This window comes from Chelon labrosus (genome assembly GCF_963514085.1).
Source record: "Chelon labrosus genome assembly, chromosome: 11".
Taxonomy (NCBI): Eukaryota; Metazoa; Chordata; class Actinopteri; order Mugiliformes; family Mugilidae; genus Chelon; species Chelon labrosus.
In genome coordinates, this window is record NC_140344.1 from 15,763,620 (window position 1) to 15,791,007 (window position 27,388).

The 27,388-nt window shown below is 41.2% G+C and overlaps 1 protein-coding gene across 2 annotated transcripts; it reads left to right on the forward strand.

Annotated features, from left to right (window-relative positions):
- The first annotated feature begins 593 nt into the window (after positions 1–593).
- chd2 (chromodomain helicase DNA binding protein 2) lies at positions 594–27,324 on the forward strand. 2 transcript variants are annotated; one of them, XM_084554548.1, is made up of 42 exons: positions 594–820; positions 2,239–2,305; positions 2,443–2,503; positions 4,569–4,628; positions 6,014–8,017; positions 11,420–11,654; positions 12,748–12,834; positions 12,993–13,054; positions 13,493–13,621; positions 14,065–14,241; positions 14,914–15,053; positions 15,178–15,403; positions 15,497–15,597; positions 15,689–15,730; positions 15,847–16,025; positions 16,119–16,243; positions 16,342–16,558; positions 16,642–16,731; positions 16,814–17,004; positions 17,100–17,288; positions 17,393–17,555; positions 17,718–17,870; positions 18,713–18,784; positions 19,027–19,176; positions 19,275–19,423; positions 19,527–19,623; positions 19,717–19,809; positions 19,955–20,128; positions 20,456–20,625; positions 20,720–20,761; positions 20,853–20,992; positions 21,077–21,215; positions 21,309–21,459; positions 21,577–21,699; positions 21,784–21,906; positions 22,958–23,098; positions 23,236–23,352; positions 23,460–23,638; positions 23,733–23,832; positions 23,923–24,106; positions 24,217–24,463; positions 25,401–27,324. In XM_084554548.1, the coding sequence occupies exons 5-42, from the start codon at positions 7,956–7,958 to the stop codon at positions 25,684–25,686; spliced, it is 5,445 nt and encodes a 1,814-aa protein (XP_084410674.1). In that variant the 5' UTR covers positions 594–820; positions 2,239–2,305; positions 2,443–2,503; positions 4,569–4,628; positions 6,014–7,955; the 3' UTR covers positions 25,687–27,324. The 2 variants fall into 2 exon arrangements, with proteins under 2 accessions (XP_084410674.1, XP_084410675.1); XM_084554549.1 differs by lacking the exon at positions 13,493–13,621 and having other exon boundaries at positions 595–820.
- The last annotated feature ends 64 nt before the right edge of the window (positions 27,325–27,388 follow it).

Consider the following 27,388-nt stretch of genomic DNA (forward strand, 5'->3'; position numbering starts at 1 on the left):
TTTGGTTTAGGGGTTAGGCGGCGTGCTCGGTGGCACTTCAGCGACCAGTGACCCTAGAGTCAAAAGTCCACTTCTCTAAAAATGAGTTCACACCTTCCCCCTTGAAGGTGAAGGCTCAAGGCAGGCACATATTTCCAGCAAAACATTGGTTATTACACGCCTACTGGTGTATTTAACTTATAAATACACCAATAAATATGGGTTATTATTATTAATACAATATACATTCAGTTATACTGAAAATGTGTATAAGTTTGTCTGAAAACAAACTAGAAAATGTGTCACTTAATGGCACTTACTATGACATATAAGCATCAATGTTTCTACATTATCATACATATTCTTTCATAAATCAGTGCACAGTTACTTGTTTACAACACTACTGTCCAAATTTAACTTGAAAAGTGTACCGTTGCTATGTGCAGCTATTCTCTGGACAAGATAATAATGTTGAGCCAAAGTTACTTATTTGTCTAAACACGTTTTTAAACGTGTTTCTATTGCTCCAGGCTCGGGTATGACAAGGTTTTTGGGGGGTGTTATTCAGGTTCAGTATGGCGCTAGCGCTGACTAGATGGGGCTGTAGAGGAAGTGGAGCTTGGCTTACGTTGAGAGGAAAGTGGGCAGAGCCGCTGAAGGATATCAGCTCAGGCAGAGGCGGAGAGGAGGACACACGCAGCAGAGGAGCGAGGCGGTGAGGACGGAGAGGAGGACGGGCGGGACGATGCGGCTCAAAGACCCACCAAAACGACGAAAATCGCCCAGAAATGCCTCTCTGGCCGCGGCAGACGACGGCGGATAGACACGGCCTGACGAATGGGTAAGAACTTACGAGTAATCAAACGTTATTAGCTGAAAAACAGGAGCCGGGGTTGTATGGCAATATGGTGGAAAGAACGACAGTTAGACGCAGTGTTGTAAAAATGGCCATGGTGTGCTGTCAGCGAAGAAAAGACAAAACGGTCTACAGCCTGTAAACTGCATATATTTATGTTTTAATTGATAGATTTTGCATGTTTGCTAGCTCTGTTTCGAGTTAACTTAGTTCCTATTTGCACAGGCACATTTATTGTCGAGCTGTTTGGAGTTATTTCAACCTACGCATTTAAAATTTGCTTTGTCCTTGAAAGGGCAAATGCCCTTGTCTGAATTTGCTCGACAAAAACGACAAAAATAAGTAAATGTTTAGTTTTTTAAAACGTTGTATCGAGACTGACTGACACCAACACAACGAGCTTGGGCATATTTTTGTTTATTTTCAGTGTATTCGTTTTTTGGCATTTTTCATCGAATTGAAAGTCGAAAATATGTTTTAAAATCGACGATTTTATACATTATCTTGCCCTAGAGTGTACCAAGGTAGTTTTCTAACAAGATTTAAGAAAGTATTATGTGCTTAATACTTATTATTTATAAATAGTTTAAACAAATAGTGGCAAGAAGTCAAAATGCTCAAAATATGATTATTGAGAACAATTCTTTAATAGTAGACACCACACTTAAACTATACTTAACTTGATGGTCAAATTAAGGTTGTGTACATTATAAAAAGCATAGATATACCTCGAAATACAAAATAGGGTGTTGGCTTTTAACCCTTTGAGGTACAGAATGAAGAAGTAATTTGAATATTTACATGTATTTAGTGTTTCCAAGTCACATTACACCTCCAAGACATGTGAAGAAAGATTTTTATGTTAGAAAGCTTCTCTACAGGTATGTGAATTTGAGCAAATCTTAAATACTGCATTAAAATTAAATAAAGAAATGAAATCATCTAAAAATCTCGATCTCATGGACGATGTTGTTCATTCGTCCACATGTAAAGACAAATACTATACAATATAAATACATATGATATATAGCCCTTTATAATAGTTATTTATATCCTAGACTGTATTTTTTTAAATCCTAGGGATTAGTACCACCCTGCACATAACAAAATGCTCCCTTTAAGCTATTCTAAGATGGATGTTACTGTTGAAGACATATTTTCTTGCATTTTGACCTACCAAGACTCGCAAAGACAAAGCATTTCCACGACTAAATATGCATCTACTTATTTGTGATTTTCTTAATAGGTTAATGAGCTCTTAAACAGACCAAAAAATAATCTTTGAAATGCATAAAAAATAACCAGCCTGTTAGTGACAGTTTTTAATGCTCGTGTAGGTTACGATTTTTTCAATTGTAACTGAAGAAATGATTATGATCATTTTGTTCATTTGTATTTTGCAGGGGTTCCCCTTGATGTTTAACAAACAACGTCAAAGAAGACGGGACAATGTTTCTCCCAGACCAAATGGTATGTTGTTTTAAACCAGCCCAAGCCGGTTTTTACGGTCATCTTAGCGTCTTTGTCGTTACTGCTATGTATCAGTAGCCAGTAGGGTGTGCTGTTGGCACATTTAATTTCTGAACTGCTATTTTTCTGTCTTAAAGGGTTGACATTTAGCCACCGTGACTTGAAGGATTTGGGTGGTTCACGCTGCAATGGAGATTTGTAAGTATCATTTTAAGACCGACCTAATGTTATTAGAAGGTTCCTCGGAATTTTATCTATGTATTGAATTCTTAAAACGTGCTTAATTTTATAAATACAGACAGCATAGTGAACAATGCATTTTTTTTTCTTTCATGTGTACATCATTACAAGGAAATATCGTTAGTTATCGTTACATGCACAAAGGAAGGAGAGGTTGCCCCCTAGTGTATGATTTAGTAAAGACGTACACTGTAATTTTAAATGTATAAGTTAGCCAGCACCTGACTCTGAGAGCACTATATGGTTGGTTCCAAATGATTTTCTTCCAACCGAGCCTTAATGTACACTAACCACAACTGTGAATTCAACTCTGAACTTTTTTACTTGAAGTGCCTGAACTCTTTAATTGGTCCAGAAATATCAAAAATAGTTTGATAATCAAATCCATTGATACTTAACGACATGCCTAGAAGTTGTCTTCAAAGCTGACAACTTGGTGTTTAGTCTTTTCTTGTAGGTTGGAAGACAGATACCTTCATGTATTTGATTGTAATCAACATTCTGCTCCTCCCATCTTTCAATTAGCTAGCTAGCCTATGAATTATCCATGAATATTATTTTTATCATGAGGTTTTTTTCAAGTAGACTACATGACAATCGTCGCATCACACTCACATTAGTCATATTTATAACACCTAACCATGTATGTAGACAAGAAAGTAGCTAGTTTTAGGCTCCCAAAAGATTTCTGAACTGGTGTTTCGGTGTAAAGGGAGCAGCCATATTAATGTGTTTACCAATTTACTACTTAAGAGCATGGGAATTTACATCTCTACTTCAGAGCTGTACTAAAATTAAAGACTTGCACCAAGACACTTATAAAACTAATCTGTGCAGGATAATGTTAAAAATGTACACGTGGACTTGTGTTAAACACATTTCTTGCATGGTCATCGTTTGTCACACCTATGCAAAAAATACCCAAATTTCAGCTCAGTACTTTTAATGACTCTGGTGCTTGTGATGACCTTTACCAAAAATGTTACATCTAAGTTACTTTGACACCAACATGTGAATTACAAAAAAGCCAATGAGTAACTCATAATGTAATGATAACACTTACTTCCTGGAATTCAGGCATGTACTAGTTGGGAGATTTGGGAAAACAGTAAACATTACCCATCTGCTAGTTGGGATCAATACTTTGACCCATGGATGTGATCATTATCCAGCGTCATTTTTGTACTAATTTACAGTCCATGATTATTGAATAGGAGAAACTTGTATCATGTATTACTGGATATTTTCCATAGGCGATGCTAAGCTTGGTAAAATTTGCATAGCAAGCAGCCCTAAACACAGAAATGCAAATTATTTTCACTGCTCTTTCCAAATGTTTTCTTATTTTATTTGTTAGGAGTACTGGTGGAAATAGACATGAGTCTTTAAAACAAGCAGCCTAAAATTTGGTGGACTTTTACAACGCCTTCAAAAAAAAGTTCGGGACTTAGCAGTTACAGGACTGACCCAAGAGCACATAAATGAACAGTATCTGCATTAGATAGTTTGAGGAAAACGTAAATTGTAGTTTTAGGTTATATACCTGTAATGGTGGTCAGGATAACTTACTTTTATTTGTGGCATTTGGCCTCCTATGTTACCTTCCAAGATATTTTTCCCCAAAAATGTATAACAGTTAAGAGGTTTGTAGATTTTGAAAGAAACCTGTTATTTGTGCATATCCTCCTGTCATGATATTAGCTTACACATACTGTAGTAGTCCATGAAAAAAAGCATTGTGCTTCCCATGTTTGATTGGCACTGATCATAGATAGAACATCAGCTTTTAATTAATAGTTACATTGAAGTTGCACTAAAGCTTTCTCAGACAAACATTTCTCACATCCAAACTATTGTTTGCTTGAAAAGGCACCGTCGGCCATCTTAATTAGTAACAGCTAACATTGAAAATCAGAAGACCCTGACACTTAAAACTGGTTGTATTTCTAAAAAAGAAAAGTGGATCAAATATACGCTAAGACATCTTTGAACGTTAATTCATTGTTCCGTATCTCTTCCACAGCAGGGACTTGAGAGACTGGAGAGAAGATCTTCAAGTTTAAAAGAAAAAGAAGACGGCTCTGTAAGTTTCTTCTGTATTTATTCACAGGCTTACTGACTGTAATGTTAAGAAAGTTTAGCTTTCTTAGAGATTATGTGTTCCCTCTATTCAGTTTGAATAGGTTGATTATACCACACCCACCTATTTAAGCAGACCCTCCATTGCCCCATGTTTATGTGGAATACTTCTTAAAGACATTCACTTTTAGTTGTAAAGGCTAGCAGAAGACCTAGATTATGCACAACCAAAGGATAAGTTAACATAATAGTGATACCTGCATAACAATTTAATGTGGCTGCATTTATTTTCAATACAATTTAAGCTATTAAGGTGGATGTTGGCTGTGTTGCCTCCTGTTGGCCACATTTCTTCAGTAGTTGCTATTTTTGCTGTATTCAGAACCTAATAGGAAAAAAAAGACCAACCCCCTTGTCATTGTTATTCTTATTTATTGTCAACTCTAAGCGCTATGAGAGACATTTTTTTTATGTTGTATAGTGACATGAAAACTAGCATTGCTTGAATGGCCATTTTTAAAAGGTAATGGACGCTCCTGTGTTGCCCATCTGTTGGTCATTGATTTGGCTATTCTGGTAGTCGTTTTGTCAATTCAGGCAACGGTTCTTTTCATTGTTTTCTTTCCTACCTGTGTTGTTGCGTTTTGATCTTAATTTGTTTGAACATCACTGCTGTTGCGTAATTAAGTTTTACGCATAACGAATTATGTGCCTCAGAGGTCATCGTACCCCTGGTGGTCAGTTGAATTTTGTTTTTGTTTTTTAAACCGTTGGAACATTTATTCAGCCCAGACTTCGTTTCGCTGATTGCTTGCTAATTCTACAACACACTTTTTTCAAAGCCCAACAAAAAACGTGATGAGCTAATGTTATCAGTGTAACTTGTTGCACTTCTCTTTATATAACTTTATGCTAACAATTAACAAGTGGAAGCTCCAAATTTATTTAATTTGATGCGTAAAGTTGTAATGCTTGTCTTATTGGAATTTAAAAACATCAAAGTTTTGCACTAATACGTTTCCTCAGTTTTTAACAACTGATCAGCCTTTAAAGGAAGCTGGGTTACAAACCTTCTCAAATTTTGTTGTTAACATTTAATACATCATGCTAATAAGGTGACCTTTAATTACATTTAATGGGAATAGTAATTACGTTAAATGATGTCTTTTTTAATGGTTATTTATTCTAACAAACGCTCGTGTTTCAGGATGGCGCATGCATCTGCGCACTGCTCGCTAACGCAACTGAAAGCTAGCTACATATGTTACTGAACTGGCGTAATTTAGGTGTAGGTTAGCATGATCTCTTAAACTGCTGGACAGTGAATCATTACCCATTTCAGTTGCACTGTGGGCTTACAATTCTTCCTTCTTTTTTTATCCTATCAAGACCCCATTCAACTGGATATTGCTGAAGTGGAGACAGCGTTGTTTAACGTGAAGATGGCAAGCGATTTGGCGGTTAGCCAAATTTTGACGAGATGAAACCTTTTTTTCTGACTGGACTTTGACGTTTGGATTTTTATTTTTTTACTACATCGTGGACTCTGGAACACCGTTGCTGACCGTACAGTGGACTCGCTAAAAAAAAATTACATTGTTTTTTATTTTTTTGGGAACACAAAATCAGCCTTTGTGTACATTTGATATTCAAATGTTGTTTCAAATAAAGTGTATGTCCTCGTATTTTTCCCTGGCTTTGTTTCATTAGCTAGTTCACCAGAAAACCACACATTTGGAGCTATACCTATACCTTGTACCTAATTTCGGAAATTGGTTTTATTATTTCAGCTAATCCATACAACGAATTATTTCGGTTTCCATTGACTTGGTGTCATTGTCGAGGTTGGCCCAAACTATTTATTGACCAGGTTAAGTTATTACGCTTCGCATTGGTTTGACGAATCTTACGAAGTAATTATCTTTTTTTTTTTTTCTGGTGTTGCTGTCCAAAAGAAATAATCACCTTGATTGACAAGATAAACTGGGAAAAGGTTGATGAAAATGCACCTTTGTGCTTTAATCAGTCCCACTGGAAAATCTTAAACTTAAAAAAACAACTGAAGAAAACACTCACTTGTGCAAGAAGTTAAAAGGATTTCAGTCTGAACCATCTATGGTCTGATCACAAATGGTTTCCAAGGGCTCTCTAAAATGGCTACTGCTTGTCCTTCTTCCTGTCTGGGCAGGAAGTGATGCAATTGGTGCAAAATATATACTTTTACAGCCTGTCTGTAGTCTTACCTGCTATGTGGTGAGAAAAAAAAAAGGTTTCCCTTTGAGGCTTGTGTCTCAGGGATGAAAATATATGTAAGTTTATATAAAACCAACATTTAAACATAATAAAAGGGGTGGGACTTAAACATCACCTGAGTGTGGGGTAAATGGAAATAACGTCAATCAAAGGCAAAGCTTTCAGAGCAGGGAAGGAGCTCTAGATGGCGGCTGAGCCTTGGGAAGGGTGCCATGGGCTTTCGTCAGACCGTTTCTCTAGCCTCGTTTTCGACCGCGACCGCTTGATTCTTGCGATATTTTGAGCCCTACGGTGATCCGATCGCTTTTTTAACGCGAATCGACGCGTTTCGTGTGTTTTTCGGGCCGTTTTTGCGAGCCGTGAGAGCCGCCTGTGCTGGTGGAGAGCTCGTCGTTGTTTTCCATACAGGGCTCTGGCAGCCATGGCGCGCCTCCATTTTTAGTGGTGCTGCTCGCCTCTGTCGCTCTGAGACTGTCAGCAGATGAAGACTGTAAAGGCCTACAGTCCTTTACGAAAGGCTCATTTGTTTTGTTTTCTTGTAATTTATTAAGTTATTATTTTTACAGTTTATATTCTTTCTTTTTATTCCGAGTCGCATAAATATTTAAACCGATAGCAGCGAACGAGAATCTTAATAGTTCCTTTACGGACTAGCACCTTTCTCCACATTGAATTGACATGTTTACATTGTGCGGTGAATAATTTACTGTTTTTCTAATCCTTAAATGTTATTTTTCTAAAGCTTCATCTGATGACGCAGTTACAATTAACTGCATGCGGCTCGATCCGAGGACTATAGTGAAAGAGACACGGTGGATATTTAACTTATCGTAACAGCACCTGTCATTTTTTTTTCACCCTCTGGATTTTATTTACATCATCGATGTAAATAATGATCATCAGTGGCTTCGATTTAATGTCATTTTTCTGCACTCGTGTCGCACCGCCTGGGTTTTAACTGCCACCTGAGCACAGGCAATCTTGTGGGACTTGTATGATAGCCCATGCTTCCTCTTAACTTTTTGACAGTAAATACCAGGACAAAAGGATCACCCTGTCAGATTTTCAGGACACTACGATGATGAAGAGTAAAAGTAAAAAACAAGAAGATGAAGGATCGACTCAAAGCAATGCATCAAGGTATGATCCTTATACTTCACCCTTTTTTTTCCCCCATATCTGCTTTGATTGTTTACCCTGTCAAGCATGGTTGATCACCTGTATAACATTTGCTACGTGCTTTTGAAGAAGTGCACCAGTGTCATGAATGACCTTGCTATTGTTTAATAGCCACACCCTGATTTTCCTACCATTTCTTAACACTCAATAACCGAGGCCTGTGTTAAGAGATCTTCACCCACATGATGTTTATGTGTTAGACCACATGGAAACTCATTTGACCTGTATTATGTTGCAGATGATCTGTCACAAATGTTACATGCCCTGTCGCTATAATGTTATATGACCTTGTCTTACTAGTTGCTGCTGCATTGCACCATTTTTATCAACGTTGATGTGTGGATTTTGTCTGTTTCTGAAACTATGCACTGATTTGGTTGTTACCTATGGACACTAATCTATCCAGTATTTTGGGTGTGTTATATGAAACATACTTTGCTGATAGTTCTTGCAGCTGGTTTGCAAGTGGCTACACTTTTTTCATTTTTGTACCAATCTCTACTTTTTTCATATGAACCTCTTCTTAAAGTTTTTTGAACAAGTTAAAAAGTTTCAGAAAACCAAATTTGTTTATGTGTAGTTATTTCTTCCTATTGAAAAGCACTTCATCATTAACATTTTGATGATTTGTAAATTATTTTGTCTCATTTTCGATGGTTAAACTCTTTCACTCTTATGTCAGCAGCATTTGAACCTTTAGCTTTATGTTTGTTTTGTTTTTACTTTTAGTTTAAGAAGCTCTTGCGGATGGATAATATGATTTTAAACAGTTTTTTTAACAAAAATATTATATCTTTACACTTACTGAATGATTTCTTTATCATGTCAAACAAGAATTACATCCAGTTTTTATCACAAAAAAATGTACTGTGAGTTTAAAAGCCACATTTTGTATTGATTTATAACTAAAGGATCATTTGAATGATTCTTGTGGATGTACTACCTGAACAATGTTCATTTATATTTAAATCAGGTTATTTTTGTATTACGTGACCGGTAGATTATAAAGGTCTGTGGCCAAGATTCTGGATATTTTAATGTGGTGCCATTTTTACAGTATTGTCTTCATTTCTTAATGTAAAGTGTTGACATGTGCCAGTATGTATTTATCCACCCTCAGGTATCTGAATTCTCCTATACCAAAACCATCGGATACCTATTTTGATCAATAAAGATATCACTGCATCATATCATTTGCATCGTGTCAGGACAATGCAGGAAGTGACTAACCTCTACTCAAAAGAGAAGATGTTTGTATTTACTGCATAAATGCTGTTTCCAAACTTAAAATGTCAGTATTAGAACTGTTTTGGAAACAGCCATGTTTTCACAGCAAATAATACAGCCTGATCTCAATAGACTGTTGTGTTTTTAGATAAAGACACAGAGAAGTGTGGGAGCTAAAAGCAGGTACTAAAAGCAGGTAATCACCCTCTCAGCATTTTACTGACTGTACATTGCAGCAGGTTACATCACACTTGTAGTTTTTTTGTGTGTGTGTGATCTTGTGGCAGCCATTTTAGTGTTTTCAGCTGAGTGAAACATGTCCTCTGCAAGGGTGATAGCTTAACTTTGACACACAGATAGATGAGCATAGTGGGCTTTCAGAGCACCAGAAAAAGCCACAGAAATTCTGCTGTCTTTAACATATAATACAAGTCAGTAAAGTACAATTTACATACTCTCCTTGTCACAAAATGGCCCTTGCTTTGTGTGCCCAGCTTGCTCACTTATCTGTATTAAAACTCAGCTCAGAACTACATAGAGGAGGAACAGGAAGAGTTCAGGCCTGGAAGAGCCTGCTCTCTGCGCTGCGATTGGCTGGATCTCCACCTAGCAACCCGACGGCCAATAGTAATTCAGGATTATTTCTAAGCCCCGCCCACCGATGACCTCTCTTAAAGCGGAAGCAGCCATGTACTTCCGAGTTTGGTCATCGAAGCAGCTCAAGGGACGTGAAATTTAGTACCGGGGTTATTTTAACACCGCCTCTGCTGTGGATATTTAGTTCAAACACTTAAGAGTTCCCTTTTCGTTATAATATAAGTATATTTACGAATGAAAGAATACAGACAGTAGATATTATGTACACTTTTAGTATTAAACAATAATATTTCCAAGCTTAAGAATAAGAGTAATGGTGATTAATAGATGTATAACGAGTAAGATCTTAGATTCATTTGATTTTTTTTCAAATTAAACCTATGAAACCACATGTTTTCCAGAGATTTAGTTGGGCCTAATGAGTGCAGTCAGTATTTAGGGACCCCGTGTGTCGAAAAAGATGTACTGCAGGCAGAGAAAGCCAATACAAAACAATGTAGTTTATTCACTTATGATCCAGCCCTGTTACATTTATTTACTTCAGATTTGAGCTAGCCTTATTATATTTACTTAATTGCATCATGAAATTCCTTTTGAAACATGCAAAGCTGGCTTTTAAATCTGAAGAAGTTAGATATTGCACCAACGAGGGGTTGTTACTACTGAGAGACACCAAAGTTAAATATGATGAGATTATTAAAATGCTTAAATGGTTAAATTATTTGCCCATTTATCTGGCATTTGCACTTTTCTTGATAAATGTCTAAAATTCCCCAAATAAAATGATCATAGAGGATTCTTACTCATATTTTTGTGAAACTGCTCCTACCTAACATTCGGCTAAGGCCATAACCTGTGATGAGACTTCAGCCTAAGAGCCATTATCGTGCTTTGTTTAGGAACAAATGGCAGAGGCACTGGACTCTATTGTTCCATTGTTATTAAACCGTTTTGTTATTCTTCCAAAATAAGCACGAAGCTTAATGAGGGCATGCATTGGGCTTCTTGAAATGGGAGTAGTTATGCAACGTCACAGTGTTGCGCATGAATTTTTGTTAAATACAGTATTCTTGTGGTATTTTTAATTATTTTACAGCTCTACTTATGTTTCCAGGATATTCAAATGTGTGCAGCCAGAGAAGTGATGCCTTGTTATATGAATATCTGGCCCTGTTTTAAGTTATTTTAACAGGTCCGTGAACTCTACAGCTGCTCAAAATCATGTAAGAGGATTTGTGCGCCTTACGGAGAGAATGAGGTTATTATAAGCCGAGCTGTTAGCTGAGTAAGGAACACTGTGCATGATGTAATGAGGTTTCTGTTTCCCCTCGGCCAACAGTCACAAATTACTCATGCCGTCGAGCCCTTGCAGTTTCTTCGTGTCCTAGTGAGGGTGTGAACACTGAGACATTTTTAAGTTGCTGCCACCATCAAGTCACATTTCTGCCATGATTTTGTTGTTTTCACATCATTATATAAGCAATGGTTCGGCGTATGTGCAGCAACACCCAAAGAATGAACGTGTTCTTGTTCCTGTAGCAATTCAGCCTCAGAGGAGTCCAACCGCTCTGCGTCGGAGTCGGGAAGTCAGTCAGAGAGCGAGCATGGTAGTGAGAGGAGGAGATCCCGCCACTCCGAGTCAAACAGCTCCTCGGAGTCAGAGAGCCGCTCAGAGTCAGAGTGCGAGTCTGCAGGGTCCAAATCACAGCAAACCACAGCCGAGGTCAAAGACAAGCCAGTTAGAAAGAAGGAGCGCCTGGCAGATGTGAAAAAGGTAAAGGTCATTGAATTAAGACTTGTGTGGAGACTTTCTGTGTCTAAACCTGATTACAGCCCCCCCAACCCCTCCTTCATAATGGAGATTGAGTTAACTCAGATTGTGTAACTGGGCTCTTAATGTGATTATGAAGGTGTGACGTGCGGTTTTACAAGTAGTCCTTTATCCACGCTGTCCTTGTATCTGTGTCCTCCTCTAACGGTGTCCCAGGTCTGTGCTACATCTCAGTCCTACGGGGGTTTTCAATATATGCATTGTTAGAGTGATAGAGAACTGTTAAAAAATGTTAACTGGTCTTAATTAACCACACTGCTATGACAGTTAGCATGTACCACATCTAAATTAAAACCGTTATTAGAGCAACTGATTGGTCGACCAATTAAAAAATAAGCAGCTGTTTTCAAAAATCCCACTGACTCTACACGGATCTGTCACAATAACAATAAAAACTGTCAAGTGAGTAACACTGATGATCTCGTAACAATGTCAGGTTGCTATGGGAAACCTGGGTCCTGGCATTTATGTAGGTGTTGCTTTGATACTCACCGCCACCTGAACATTGTTGCATGCAGTTGCCATGGGGGGGGTTGTCCAAATGCTACCTAGCTAAGCGACACGTAGGCATCCAGCCATCCACATGGTGTAAAAGAAACGTGGTTTTTTGACGTCTCCTAGTCTGGGAACGCCCCAAAAGAGCTGCAGTTCTCTGACCCAGTCATCTAGCACTCAAAATTTGACCTAATATATCTATATGACAACCAGATAATCAGTGCTATTCACTTGACCAGTGATTATGAGCAGGTGATCATAAAGTTACGGCTGATTGTGTACAGCTTCACACTGTTATACTTTAGCAATTTGTAAACCGGATGTAAATTTTAACTGGATCAAACAACACTTTTAATAACTCGGATGACGATGGCCCTCGAGAAACGTGCAGCATGTTTCACTAATGTCTGGTATTCACACACTAAATTATTAATCAGCACATTAATTATTAGCAGCCACTGTAATACTTGCAAATTAGAATGGGGTTTGGAGCGTGTTAAATTTGTATAGTGATCCAGAAAGCCTGTGTCTCTGTTCACAGATGTGGGAAGAACATCCAGATGTGTATGGCGTCAGGAGGTCAAACCGCAGCAGACAGGAGCCGGCTCGGTTAAACATCGGAGCCGAGGTAAGCTGATGTAGGATGGTGAACGGCATAGAAGATGTGCAACATTTGGCCCAAGTGTCCGCATTGGCATCTTTTAAACGAGCCACTTGTGCCATCTAGTGGATAACATGAGGCATTGCAGTTTTTCACTTGTCTGCTCTGTGCTGTGTATTTTACAGGGCAGCAGCGACTCTGAGAGTGAGAGTCCTAAAAGAAAAACATCGCGGGGGAAGAAAAAGGAGTGAGTATGCAGATTGTGCACATGTTTGAGGAATGATTATCCTGTCATTGTGACGTCATCTATTATTTAATCGGCAGTACGGCACCTCATTGTTTCAAGTACTTTTGAATTCTGCCATGAGACACTGAACCCCCTTTTGCAGTTCATGTCTGTTTGTGTCTGCCAGTCTGTGTCCATACTGTGAATCTGATCATTTAAAGCTTATTATTTAACGGGTATCTGTTTGTCTAAAAATTGGGGGCGGGGCTGCGTTAATTTCCACCCGCCAGGCGATGCTTTGCATTTAAATCAAATCAGATTAGGTCAGACCGGCGGCTAATCCCTGATCAAATTGGGTTGTGCTGAACACCCCATGGCCAGCATATTTAAACTAAATCAAAACTATAAATAGCAGTGATGGGCCTTGAGGGTGAACTTGTGGTATTTCTTTGTTGTAAGAAATATCTGGAAAGATGATGACTCAAATGATGATGAAGAGGAGGAGGAGGAGGAGGAGGAGGCTACCGACAGTACAGACAGTGAGCAGGAAGAGAAAAAAGTTAGATCCAGACGACTTCCTGCTAGAAGGTAAGAGTGTAGCGAAGCCTGGCCATCAGACAGCTACCCACTGGTCATCTCCAAATCATTCCATGTTGTGTGAGCTGTTGTTTGAATACATGTTTCTGTCTTTATTTGATTGTGAGTGACATTGAATTCTGCAGCTTGATGTAATTATGAATGTGTTGTTGTTTACATTTCATTTTAAAGCAGCGTACTGTTATTTTCTAAAACTGGCTACAGTTGTGCTCTGAGCTGTCTAAAGACTGTTGGCTGCACGCCGGCGTTTAAGCTCGTCAGTCAGTCAGTCAGTCTGTCTGTCTGTCAGTCAGTCTGTCTGTCTGTCAGTCAGTCAGTCTGTCTTCAGGCAGCCAGAAACCATAACGAGACTGAAAGGAATTAGCGAGCCAGGAGTGGAGCTCATTATCTCTAAGTGTCTTTTGTGTTTCTGTGTTTAACCCCGTGTCTTGCAGGCCTCAGACCAAATCATCAGGCGCCAAAAAGCAGCTGTCTCAGAAAGGAAGGAAGTCCAGGAAGCCGGAGTCGTCCGCCGAGGAGGAGGAGGACGACGACGAAGATGACGACGACGACGACGGGGACGACACTCCAAAGAGGCAGACTCGAAGAAGGGGGGCCACTAAAGTCAAGAGGTGAATTTATAAACACAAAGTCGTTTTTTCTGGTTGTTGTTTTTATTTTTTATTTTTTTAGCACTTGGAAATCAGAATGGGACATCTACTGTATTTATTTAAATTAAAAAACAGATCTCAGACATAGCGAACGAATACAGGCCATATTGTTCTGCAGGTAAAGCCTTGTTAAAAATGACATGTGCCTTTCCATTGAACTACAGTTATGTGAGATTTATCCAACATATGGCTCCTCAGAAAATGTATCCATCACTCATCTACATATATTCATATATATCTTTTATTTTCTCTGTAAAAATAACTGTTGTTTAACATTTATTAACGCGGACTGCATCAAAGCTCCACTGTCAACTAGAGTTTTGGTGGAATAATTGCTGAACTGCATACTTTACTATGTAGTCTGAGTGTAGAAGAATAAAGCAAGTTACAACTTCACTAAATGGGAGCAAACCGAACCGAGGCTTCGTACTAAAATAAAACCGATTGTACTTCGAATGCAGAGAATTAAAGATGCAGACCTGCTCCGAGTAATGGCCTATTACCTTCTCTAGTTAAGGTAGATGTAGCTCCTCATTTATTTCCGTTAGCGGTCTAATGTTTCCGTACAGATTTCACACTGATCACATGTACCTCTTCTTGCCGTCTTCATCCCGTCTTTCTGCTGCGTTGCAGTTATAAGGAGGACCAACACGATTTTGAAACGGACTCTGACGACCTGATTGAAATGACGGGCGACGTATGCGAGGAGCAGCAGGATGACGACAGCGAGACCATCGAGAAAGTCATGGACACCAGGATTGGCAAAAAAGGAGGTGATACATTTTCACTTGTCTCTCACTAGTTTAAAAAAAAAAAAAAAAAGAAACACAGTCGTCAAAATACATCCTGTGCTGTACACGGTTTAATTTGCCTTTTCTTTTTTTCGGGATCTTCTAGCCGTTGGAGCTTCCACCACTGTTTACTCCGTGGAGGAAAACGGGGACCCGAGTGAAGGCTTCGACCCCGAAAAAGACGAAGGGGAGACTCAGTATCTGATCAAGTGGAAGGGCTGGTCCTACATCCACAACACGTGGGAGAGCATGGACTCTCTGACGCAGCAAAAAGTCAAGGGACTGAAGAAACTGGACAACTTCAAAAAGAAAAACGACGAACTGAATTCATGGTGAACATTTTTACGTTGACATTTTATTTTGCGAACGTCCCCAAGTTTCTTTTCAGGTTGTTTTTAAACTATTGCTTCTGTCCCCGTTTGCAGGTTGAGGAAGGCGTCTCCAGAGGACATAGAATTTCACAACTGCCAACAGGAGCTCACCTCTGACTTGAACAAGCAGTTTCAGTTTGTCGAGCGCATCATCGGTAAGAAGCCTCTGGTCTTGTTGCTCCTGCAGATGATCGTTTGGCTTTTTGCGCACAAAGTTGAACTAAAATACATTTTTGTTATGAACAGCCACAAAAACGGGAAAGACGCCGGGATCCTCTGACTTCCCCTGTAAGTTTATTCTACGCTCACCATCTCCTTTAACTTATTGTCACAACCGTTTGTCTAATAACCCGTCTGCTTTTTGTTTTTGTTGTTTTTTTTTTTTTTTTTTTTTATAAAACCAGCCCACAGCCACAAGACGCCCTCCTCCAATGAACCGGAGTACCTGTGCAAGTGGATGGGCTTGCCCTATTCAGAGTGCAGCTGGGAAGACGGAGCGCTGGTTGGAAAGAAGTTCCAGCACTGCATCGACAGCTTCATTAACCGAAACTCCAACAAAACCGTCCCCTCTAAAGACTGCAAGGTGAAGAGTCAAAGCTGGACGTTTTCTAGCTTTCTAGATTTTAATCTGAAATATATTTAATAGCTGAAGAAATGCGTGTCTTATTGTTTTAAGGTATTAAAGCAAAGGCCAAGGTTTGTTCCTCTGAAGAAACAACCATCATACATTGGTGACGAGAACCTCCAACTGAGAGATTATCAACTGGATGGATTAAACTGGCTGGCTCACTCCTGGTGCAGGTGCTGTATAATTATTACTAATAATTTAAAATTTATGGATTTTAATATATACTCATTTGGAAAAACACTGTGTAACCAGATCCTTTTATTCTCCTTAGATGCAACAGTGTTATCCTCGCCGACGAGATGGGACTGGGTAAAACCATCCAGACTATCTCCTTCTTGTCTTACCTCTTCCACCACCATCAGCTCTACGGGCCCTTCTTAGTGGTGGTGCCTCTGTCCACGCTCACCTCCTGGCAGAGGGAGTTTGACACCTGGGCCCCGGACATGAACGTGGTGGTCTACCTTGGCGACGTCATGAGCAGGAAAACGGTAGGTCGAGGAGTTCGACTGTTAACCGCCTCGTGGCGTCCACAGAGTCGGTTGCGTGAACTTGAGCTTCTCGTTCTGTGTAGATCCGCGACTACGAGTGGGTGAACCATCAAACCAAAAGAATCCGATTCAATGCGCTGCTGACCACGTATGAGATCCTACTTAAAGACAAGGTAGGTTTCTTTATAGTTGTGTTCATACTTTTATTTACGTATGCACAGAGACACTTAAAGTATCTTTAACGTTTGATTCTAGGGCGTCCTCGGGAACATTAACTGGGCGTTCCTGGGCGTGGACGAAGCTCACAGGCTGAAGAACGACGACTCGCTGCTCTACAAGACATTAATGGAGTTCAGGTCAAATCATAGACTCCTCATTACCGGGACGCCTCTGCAGAACTCCCTCAAAGAGCTTTGGTCCCTGTTGCACTTCCTCATGCCTGACAAGTACGTCCTGGTTTAGACATTTAGTAGATGAAACTGGCTTCAGTTTAAATTCCAGTTTGACACGGGGGGGACATTATATCTGTCGTGCGCTGCAGGTTTGATTCCTGGGAGGATTTTGAGGACGAACACGGGAAAGGAAGGGACAATGGTTACCAGAGTCTCCACAAAGTCCTCGAGCCTTTCCTGCTCCGACGTGTCAAGAAAGATGTGGAAAAATCTCTCCCGGCCAAAGTGGAACAAATCCTCCGTGTAGACATGTCCGCACAGCAGAAACAATTTTACAAGTACGATTTTATTTCCGTCCTTTGTAACGCTTTTGTCCTCGTGTAATGTACAGTAGCTGCATTTCTCCTCTCCATTAGCTTAATTTGTTGCTGAATATCTCCAGGTGGATTTTAACGAGGAATTACAAGGCTCTTGCGAAAGGCACCCGAGGCAGCTCTTCAGGCTTCCTGAACATCGTAATGGAGCTTAAAAAGTGCTGCAACCACTGCTTCCTCATTAAACAGCCCGAGGATGTGGAGACTGAAACACAGCTGGATTACCTGCAGGTACGTCTCCTTGTGAACCCTGTTCAGCTCCGGGCATCACCTCAGGATATCACTGACGCCAACTCTGGCTTCACATAGAAGAAAAACATGGTTGCTCTTATAGATTGCTTGGCCTTATGTAATTTGCCTTTACGTACACTTTTTGTTAATCTTTATTTTTAGAGTTTAGTGCGGGGCAGTGGGAAGCTGGTTCTGCTCGACAAGCTGCTGACCAGACTCAGAGAAAGAGGCAACCGAGTCCTAATCTTCTCCCAAATGGTCCGGATGTTGGACATTCTGGCCGAATACCTCGCTAAGAAACGATATCCATTCCAGGTAAGACCGGCCAAACTTGAGATTGAATCAGATCTGAGTGACGCTGTTGTTGTTGCTCCAGGGTGAGCAGGACAATGATGCACCTCTATTAGGGCTCTGCGGCCAACAGAGAATGGCTTCGGGGCTCGTTCGCAGCTGCATTTCCGGCAACCAGAGAGAGGTTGTTTGGAACCGACTTCAATGGCTGGTGGCATTTACTGAAGCAAGTTGTATGTAGATCTTGCTGAAGAGTTGGCAGAGGCCAGCTCTACTGTCTGTGCTGCAGTCAAAATGTGTCAGAAAGACCTAAATGAGACGCCGTTTGCTGCTTGATGAGTTATTAGATATCAAGAAGGCCTGGTGGAAGAATCTGAGAGGTTTTTTTAGAATCTACTTTTATTCTTTTGTGAAGAGTTGTTGATCGTGACCTCTCTGTATATCTGGTGCCGTCACCCTTTTCTCCAACTAACGATATCTGCCGTCATCGGTCAGTAGAGGCACTTTTTTTATTGCTGTTTACTGTGAAAGGGCCTTTTTGGATGGTTGCGCCGGGCGAATTAAACTTGTATGAGGATCCGATGTCAGTGTTGTTGCACGCATACTCTGCCAGGCTCAGGGTTCATGGGTTTATTTATATCAACAAGTTATTTTCTGCCGGAGACCAGCCGGGACTCTCCTGCAAGTCCCTCTTATCGGGTCATTCACGCTGACTTAGACTTTGCATTAGACTGCTGTATTCATTCTGCATATATAGACCGGGTGCAGAGGGGTGTGAAGCGAAGCGATGCCAAGGTTATTGCATATAGCTGCCCAGGAATCCTCCAAAGGCTAAATCTGTCTTTTTGCCTCTCTCTCCTCTTCAGCGGTTGGACGGATCCATAAAGGGAGAAATCCGAAAACAAGCACTTGACCACTTTAATGCAGAAGGCTCTGAGGTATGTAATAATAAGCAGATGGCAGCGAATGAAGGAAAATTTGATGTATCCTTTGATATGTGTTAAAGCTGCAGTAAATAAATAAAATCATTTTATATTTAGAATTATAATAACGTGCACTTTCCAGTCACATGATCATTAGAAAGCATTTTGTATGTCTTTATGTGAGAGCAGTAGCAGGTGGAGGGAAGTGTGTTCAAACACCTATTTACCAGTGTTGCCGTGTTTCATCTGTTTTCCAGGACTTCTGCTTCCTGTTATCCACCAGAGCTGGAGGTTTAGGTATTAACTTGGCCTCAGCAGACACCGTAGTCATCTTCGACTCCGACTGGAACCCTCAAAACGACCTGCAGGCACAGGCCAGGGCTCACAGGATCGGCCAGAAGAAACAGGTAATCCACGGCTCAGATTCACGCCTGTAATTATAGCGCCGCTCCATAACTGGTTTATATGTTGCATTAAAATACAACCACGCTTTCTCCTTTCGTAGGTGAATATATATCGACTCGTCACCAAAGGAACAGTGGAGGAGGACATCATTGAGAGGGCGAAGAAGAAGATGGTTCTGGACCATCTTGTCATTCAGAGAATGGACACCACTGGTCGAACCGTGCTGGACAGCAACTCAGGAAACACAAAGTCAGTGTTTGGAAGTGTAAAATTTGTTTTTGATCAGGTTTTGTTTTAACACAAACGAGTTCAACATTGTCATTGTTGCTTTTCTTCTTTTTCTTTCTAACAGCTCAACCCCATTCAACAAAGAAGAACTGACCGCTATTCTCAAGTTTGGTGCAGAGGAACTCTTCAAAGAAGCAGAAGGAGAAGAGTCAGAACCACAGGTATCACGCTGAGTGGAGATACTGTGTGCACTAAAAAGAAAGGTTTGTGTGAAATATTGGGTAAACTGAACCGGGATTTCTTTGTTTCTGCAGGAGATGGATATCGATGAGATCCTGAGGTTGGCTGAAACGAGAGAAAGCGATCAAGGCTCAAGCGCAACAGATGAACTCCTGTCTCAGTTTAAGGTACCTGCAAGCTGTTTCTGCTTTGTTTGGTTACATGCACACAATTCAGACACTGATTTTTAAAAATATATATATAAATAAAACTGGTATCCCTTCCTTTAGGCCACTGATCACTTATTTTTTCTCTCCTCTCTTGTTGCTGCAGGTTGCCAATTTCTCCAGCATGGAAGAAACCACTCAAGATTTTGAGGAGAAGCCCTCACGGGAATGGGATAATATCATTCCTGAGGAGCAGCGGCGTAAAATCGAGGAGGAGGAGAAGCAGCGGGAGATGGAGGACATCTTCATGTTGCCCCGAAGCAGGAGCTCTAACAAGCGGGTAAGCGGGAATAAATCCTGTTTGTTCACTTTCCGGCACTGAGTTGTATTGGATTCTCTCTTGAACCAACAACGGTCATCCAGTTAGGTCCATACATTTTTTAACACTTTGTTTTAGCTGCTTATCAAAACAAGATTAACTTGAGGGCATTCACATCCAAATTAACTGGAGGAAAGGTGCAGGAATTACAACCATTTCAATTGAAAAATAAGAATAATTACAATAACAGACCGTAGCCTCTAAAAAATACATCTTTGGGCAGCCTCTTGAGGTTTTGGATGAAACGAGAGCTGCATCTTTTAAAGTACGACACCTGTTGTCTCTCAGGCTCGGGCCAATGACAGCGACAGCGACGTGGGCTCCAAGCTGAAGAACCGCTCCTCGGGCTCCGAGAGCGAGACCGACGACAGCGACGATGACAAGAAGCCCAAGAAGAGAGGGAGACCCAGAGCTCGCAAAAACAACGTGGAGGGCTTCACTGATGCAGAGATCCGCAGGTAAATTTTTCTGTCTTCGCCTTTTTGTTCAGCTCCACTTTAAAAATGCTCTTTCACGACCCTTAACAATAAAACATATTTGAATTCTTTGCAGGTTCATTAAGGCATACAAGAAATTTGGATCTCCACTTGAACGGTGAGCGTCTTGTTAACCTGTATAAATAAAGAACAGATGTGGAATTAACATTTCAACTCAGTTTTTAATCAAACTGAAATCTCTTTTGTAGGTTGGAGGCAATAGCTCGAGACTCTGAGCTGGTGGACAAATCCATAGCAGATCTGAAGAGACTTGGTGAACTCATTCACACTAGCTGTGTGGCTGCAGTGCAGGAGCACGAGGAGCACCTTAAAGAGAACCCAGTTGAAGGTAAGGTGCTTTCACTTGTTTTTGTAACTTAAAAAAAAGTGTTTTTCAGTTCCTCAATGACGCATATTATTATTATTATTCCAGCCAAAGGTCCTGGGAAACGGCGAGGAATTAATATCAAGATCTCAGGAGTTCAGGTCAACGCCAAGTCGATCATTCAGCACGAGGAGGAGTTTGAGCCGCTGCACAAAGTCGTACCAGCCAACCCCGCTGAGAGGAATAAGTAAGAGAGCACAGCACAGTCCTTTGTGTCATGTCCAGAAGAAGTTCGTCTGTGTTACGGACTGAGTTTGACTCCTGTCTCTTTTTCCCACAGGTTCCAGCTGACGTGCAGGGTGAAAGTAGCTCACTTTGATGTGGACTGGGACCTGCAGGATGACGTGCAGCTCTTGCTCGGCATTTACGAGCACGGCTTTGGCAACTGGGATCTGATCAAGACGGATCCTGACCTCAAACTCGCTGATAAGGCAAATATCTAATAACTACCCTTAAGACTTTTATCAAGTTTGCTCACATTTCCTCTATAAATCGGGTGTATCACAAGATGAATGAAGCTGTCTAACAGTCACGTCATTCATGCACAGATCCTCCCTGATGACCCAAGCAAGAAGCCTCAGGCCAAGCAGCTGCAGGCGAGAGCGGAGTATCTACTCAAGCTGCTGAAAAAGGAGCAAGACAGCACAGATCAATCTAAAGGCGGGGAGGAGGTAAGCTGCCGTTAATCGCCGAGCATCCCGTCCATACTGACGTTTGCATTCGCACGTGGCTCATCTCTGGTCTCGTCCTCCAAGGTCAAAGTGAAGAAGAGGAAGCCTCGGGTGAAAAAGGAGAACAAGGTTCTCAAAGACGAGCAGGGCAATGACATCTCCTCCCCGCGCCTGTCCGACAACCCGTCAGAGGAGGGCGAGGTCAAGGTCAGACATAAGATCGTAGCATAGGAGCAGAATTGTGTTTTTCTTTTTTTTATGTTTAATGCAGCGATGAAATGTGCAGGGGTTGGATGTACAGTGCTCGGATGTTTTTCTGCTTTCATTGCTTTTCTAAATGGAATCATATGTAGTATGATTTGGTTTTTTTGTGAAACTATTACAAAACAGATTTCTACAAAGCAGTGTCAGTTAATTTAAATTTAAGTGATTGCGTAAATATTCACCATCTTTAAAAGTGATCAGCAGCGGGCCCTGGATGGCTTTTGAAGGTAGAGGGTAAAATGAATCCAGCAAAATATATGAAACTCATGGAAGACAGTCCAATTCCATCTCCAAAGGAACTACATCTTGGCTTATTTTCCATCAAGACAATGAGCTGAGTAAAATCAGACCTCAGAGTTTGTGGCTGTACCAGAAGTGCTGTTCACACCCAGTCCTCGCAATCCTCGTGCAACTTGACAGAGCTTGAGCAGTTTTGCAAAGAAAGAAAAATTAAATTGCATTGTGCGGATGTGCAAGCCTGATTGAGACCGATCAACTCAGACTCAGTGCTGTGATAATGGTCAAAGAGGCTTCTACTGAGATAAGATAAGATAATCCTTTATTTACCACACAGTGGGAAATTCTGCAGTGTTGCAGCAGCAAGCAGTTTAAAGGACTGTGCACACGAGATAAAAAAAGTAAACATTAAATAAATACAACAAAAATGAGAATTAAATAGAATAGAAGATGTGCATATAGGATGTTGCACATGTGAGAATTAAAGGTATATAAACCTAAGCAGGGTATTGCACAGATGTTACAGTCAGTGTTTATATAGTCCAATGTGTGTGTGTGGTCTACTGGGAGCAGGCTTGATTGTACAGCTTTGCAGCGGGAAGGAAGGATACCGGCTAGAAAGGTGTAAAAGCACTGCATAGATTATTAACTCCGTTTAACTTTTTAGAGAAGCAGAGTAATAGTGAATTTGATCAAAGTTCAGATTCATCCTCGAGGTGTAACCTGCTCTTATATGGCGTAATCTGTGTCTGTGCAGGACGACGGAACAGACAAGTCCCCCGTCAAGAAGAGACAAAAGAAAAAGGACAACAAAGAGAACAAGGAAAAACAGGGAACTCCTAAGAAGGAGAAGGACGGGGACAAAGAAAAGAAGGGAACCAAACCCAGAAAAGAAAAGGTACTACAGAACAGTACTCACATTTAACGTACATGCTGATTTGTACCTTGATTTGTGATTTCTTAGTTGGCGAAGTAAAGCTAGAAGCTCCAAAGGCGAATGTTTGTTAAAGGCCGTCTGGTATTTTTTGTCTTCAGGCTAAAGGTGGCAGAGGGAAGAAGACACAAGGTCCGGTTCACATCACCGCTGGGTCTGAACCCATTCCCATTGAAGGAAAGGAGGATGATGAACTCGACCAGGAGACGTTCAGTGTTGTGAGTTTTCCCTCCTAATTCTTATGCAAATTATTAAACCACAGGAGTTTATCTGTATACAAAAAATACAGTGCTTTACAATAATCAGGTCAATCCATGTCCTTTAGTGTAAGGAGCGCATGAGGCCGGTGAAGAAGGCCCTGAAGCAGCTGGACAAACCAGACGAGGGCCTCTCCGACCAGGAGCAGCTCCAGCACACGCGCACATGCCTGCTGAAGATCGGAGACCGAATCACAGAGTGCCTTAAAGCTTACAGTGACCCCGAACACGTCAAGATATGGCGAAGGTAAGATCAGATGTCATCTTGGTTGAGTTAAACCTGATTCATATCTGTTCAACTGTAATGCTAATAATTATTTTGTGCTTTTTTTTCGGGGCAGAAACCTCTGGATCTTTGTGTCAAAGTTCACAGAGTTTGGTGCCAGGAAGCTTCACAAACTTTACAAAATGGCACAGAAGAAGCGATCACACGAGGAAGAGGTGAGTCGGGAGGACGTGTTAGGGAGTAAATGTGATCTCTGCCATATTCAGTATGTAACCAACGCTGAAATGATCATGCTGCCTTTCCAGAAGGAGCACAAGAAGAAGGAGGACCCTTCGGGGAGGGGGAAATCTTTCAGACCTGAGCCCTCCGGTTCCAGTCGGGACTCCACGGGTACTCAGCTATCATCCAAGCCTGGATCTCACCCGCCAGGATCCCACGGACACCACAGAGAATACAACGCGTCCAACAAGCGCCACTTTGGCAATGATGGTATGAGTGTATTTTAAACTGTGACAGGGGAGATGGATAGCGTCGTCCTGAAACCATTTCAACCACAACATCTGCATTTTGTTCATTCATTATCAACCGTTTCATTGCAGATCGAGGAGACTGGCAGAGGGACCGTAAATACAACTACCCAGGTAACAGCAACCAGTCCTGGCAGGGAGACCGGCATCACCCGTACGACCCCCATCGCTATAAAGATCACTACGGTGACCGACGTCCGCACGGAGACTCGTACCGCAGCTCGGGCAGCTACCGCAACAACAGCTCCCCACGAAAAAGACCTTACGAGTCGTACAGCAATGACCGGGACCACAGGGGTCACCGTCCCTACTATGACAGGTGAGTTACTTTAACCTTAAAGAAGTGCTAGAGTACAGTAACTATATGGCTGCTTTCAAATTAAATGATTAAAGGGGAACTACTGTTTTTTACAACCTGGACCTTATTTCTGGCATAAAATACGATCGTTTACTCACCCATATAACTTTGGTGTCATTTGGAGTCGTTCGGGAGATATTTAGATCAGCGTATATCCATATAGTGGGAGTGACTGGGGCACCGAAACGCAGCATCTAAATAACGCATTATCTGCGTTTATTTCACCAATATTTTGTTATCGTACGCCACTGCTATTCCCCGTTGAGTCCGGAGTTACCTGTTATCATCATCCGGGTTCTGTAGATTGACCTACAGACCCCGGATGATGTCTTCTGACCTGGATGATGTCATCTCTGAGCGCCGCGCACACCCGCGACGGTCGGTTTGTTTACCTGTATTTTGCTACTGCTATGGTTCATCCACAACCTCAGAATCGGAAAAATATTCAGCCATGTTGCAAAAAACTAGCGGTAGCAAATTACAGGTAAACAAAGCCGACCGTTGCGGGTGTGCGCGGCGCTCAGAGATGACATCATCCAGGTCAGAAGACATCATCCTGTTATCATCATCCGGGTGATAACAGGTAACAGGTAACTCCGAACTCAACGGGGAATAGCACTAGAGTACTATAACAAAATATTGGTGAAATGAACAAGTTTCGCGGCAGATAATGCCCCAGTGCCCCAGTCACTCCCACTATATGGATATATGTGGATGTAAATATCCCCCGAATGACTACAAATTATACAAATGTTACATGGGTGAGTAAATGATCGTATTTTATGCCAGAAATCCAGGTTGTAAAAAAAACAGTAGTTCCCCTTTAATGTGATGTCAAGTTCTTGTGATATGTTTTAAATGAAAACAAAATTAAAACACTGTGTGAATCATGTTTCAGGCATCCTGACCCTAAAAGACGGCGTCCTGATGATTTCCGTCCCAACTACCACCAGGGAAGAGAAGGCCCCCTTCAGGACTTCAGGAGGATGCCGGACCACAGACCAACAGGTCCGTCGGGGCCGGAGCACTACAGCAGACCCTTCCACCCCGACAAACCTCCTCCACTGCTGGACCCTCGCTCCCCGCAGGCCCAGAAGTCTCCCCAGGACTCTCGCTCTCCGCTGGAGCGGCCCGTAGAGCCCAACGCCGTGGCAGACCCAAACTGGAACAACAGGAAAACATAAAGTCTGCCGGTGCAGGCTAGAGAAGCTGATCTGAGAGTTGCATCCAGGGTCAAAGCCACAAGCTGCTGCTGCTGATGATGATGATGATGATGATGATGGACAAGTCTGGCCAATTATAAGCTTACAGTGGAAAAGGGAATCAACATATGTACGCTCTGTACCAGCAAACCAAACTTATTTTTTTCCCCTCAGTGACTTTGGCTGCAAATGATTTGCGCCTTCCTTCTGTCTTCAAGATGAAAAAGAACATAAATCTTTATTTAAATGAACTGACTCATCAGTTATTCATAGTAAGACTGAGTGGAACACTTCACGGATGCTTAGTCCCATGGACTAGTGTATAAGGAAAATTTAGGATACACGAACTGATGACTGAACTCAATCCTAAAAGTGCCTGAAGGTCTTGGCCTTTTTGAATGGTAAATGTATGGGATTATTCCCAAAGGAACCATGACACGGACATCTGTTATTTTTTATTTTTTTTTGTGTTTAGCTTTAAGTCTTGCGAAAGATGTCATTAGGAGATTTCCGTACAATAGAATGTGTAATACTGTGTTATCATCCGCACCTTCAATAATGTTTGAATCTGGAACGCGCGGCCGAACCCAGTCGCCGAGTTTGGGGGCGAAGAACGGGACGAGCCGGGTTCCTTTGAAATGATCAAACAAGCCAGTATGTTTCTTCTACACCCGCGACAGAACGTCTGACATGTTTTTTTAACAATCCCACTCTGCTCATGTGTACAAATGATCGTCATTTCTGTAACTGTGTAGCTATATAAATCACTGCAATCATCTCGCTCTGTTCACTTTAACCACTTTCCTCTTAGCAGGCCCGACGAAATGGAGGCTTTGTGAGAAGTATTTATTGCAACGACTTGTGCAAAGGTTCATAACACTATGACTTGGAGCTATCCTTTATTATTCTTTTCAGTATTATGATGGTTAGGAATGGTACTTTCATGAATTCCCCCCCCTTCTGCTAGAAGATGGAAACATATTCCTTCCTAATCGATGCTTTGTCAGTATTTTTGATTCTCCGACGGTCGCGCTGTTGATTAAAGCTTGTTAGGAGGTTATCAGGAAGATGTTGTTGACATTTAATTATGTTCATTACCTTCAGTCGCTCTTTTCCTGTGCCAAATCTTCTCATGCCCTCTCGCTCCCTTTTTTTGTTTTTTCCTTTGTTCCTCCGTTTGTGCCTTATTTATGTGTGTGTTATCATACTGTTTACCGGTTCGTGGGCGGTACCGAGATTCCGACACAGGCAGGAGGACGTGGTCACATTTGAAGCAAATCATAGTGATTCAGTGAAAATCCGAACGAAGGGACCATGTATTCTAGTACTTGGTGTGGTTCTGTGATTATTTTTATTTTTATTTTTTTTTTCCAAAACAGTTGATGATTTGTGGGGAATGGATCTGAACATTAGTGTAAAGGAATAATGAGAGTGTTTGTCTGGGGTACTCAGCTGACCCGTTCCAGTGAACAGCCAGCCCTTTCTTCCAAGCTACAGTTCCTGTATCATATGTTCTTTAAGAAAGTCTAAATAATTTATATTTGTGACAAGAAAACCACTCTTCATGAGAAATGTGCTGTACATATGTTTGGACATATGTAATAAACTTTGTTACACAATGAGAGTCGTGTGCTGCATTTTTGATTGCTGATGTGTTTGCAGGTAGTCAGTAAAATGAGATGCT

Bases quoted from the DNA above. Each gene is read 5' to 3' on its own strand.
- chd2 (XM_084554548.1), top strand. From the start codon at position 7,956: ATGATGAAGAGTAAAAGTAAAAAACAAGAAGATGAAGGATCGACTCAA. The intron at 16,026-16,118 runs GTGAAGAGTCAA...TATTGTTTTAAG, and splicing joins TCCCCTCTAAAGACTGCAAG to GTATTAAAGCAAAGGCCAAG. The intron at 19,810-19,954 runs GTACCTGCAAGC...TTGTTGCTGCAG, and splicing joins AACTCCTGTCTCAGTTTAAG to GTTGCCAATTTCTCCAGCAT.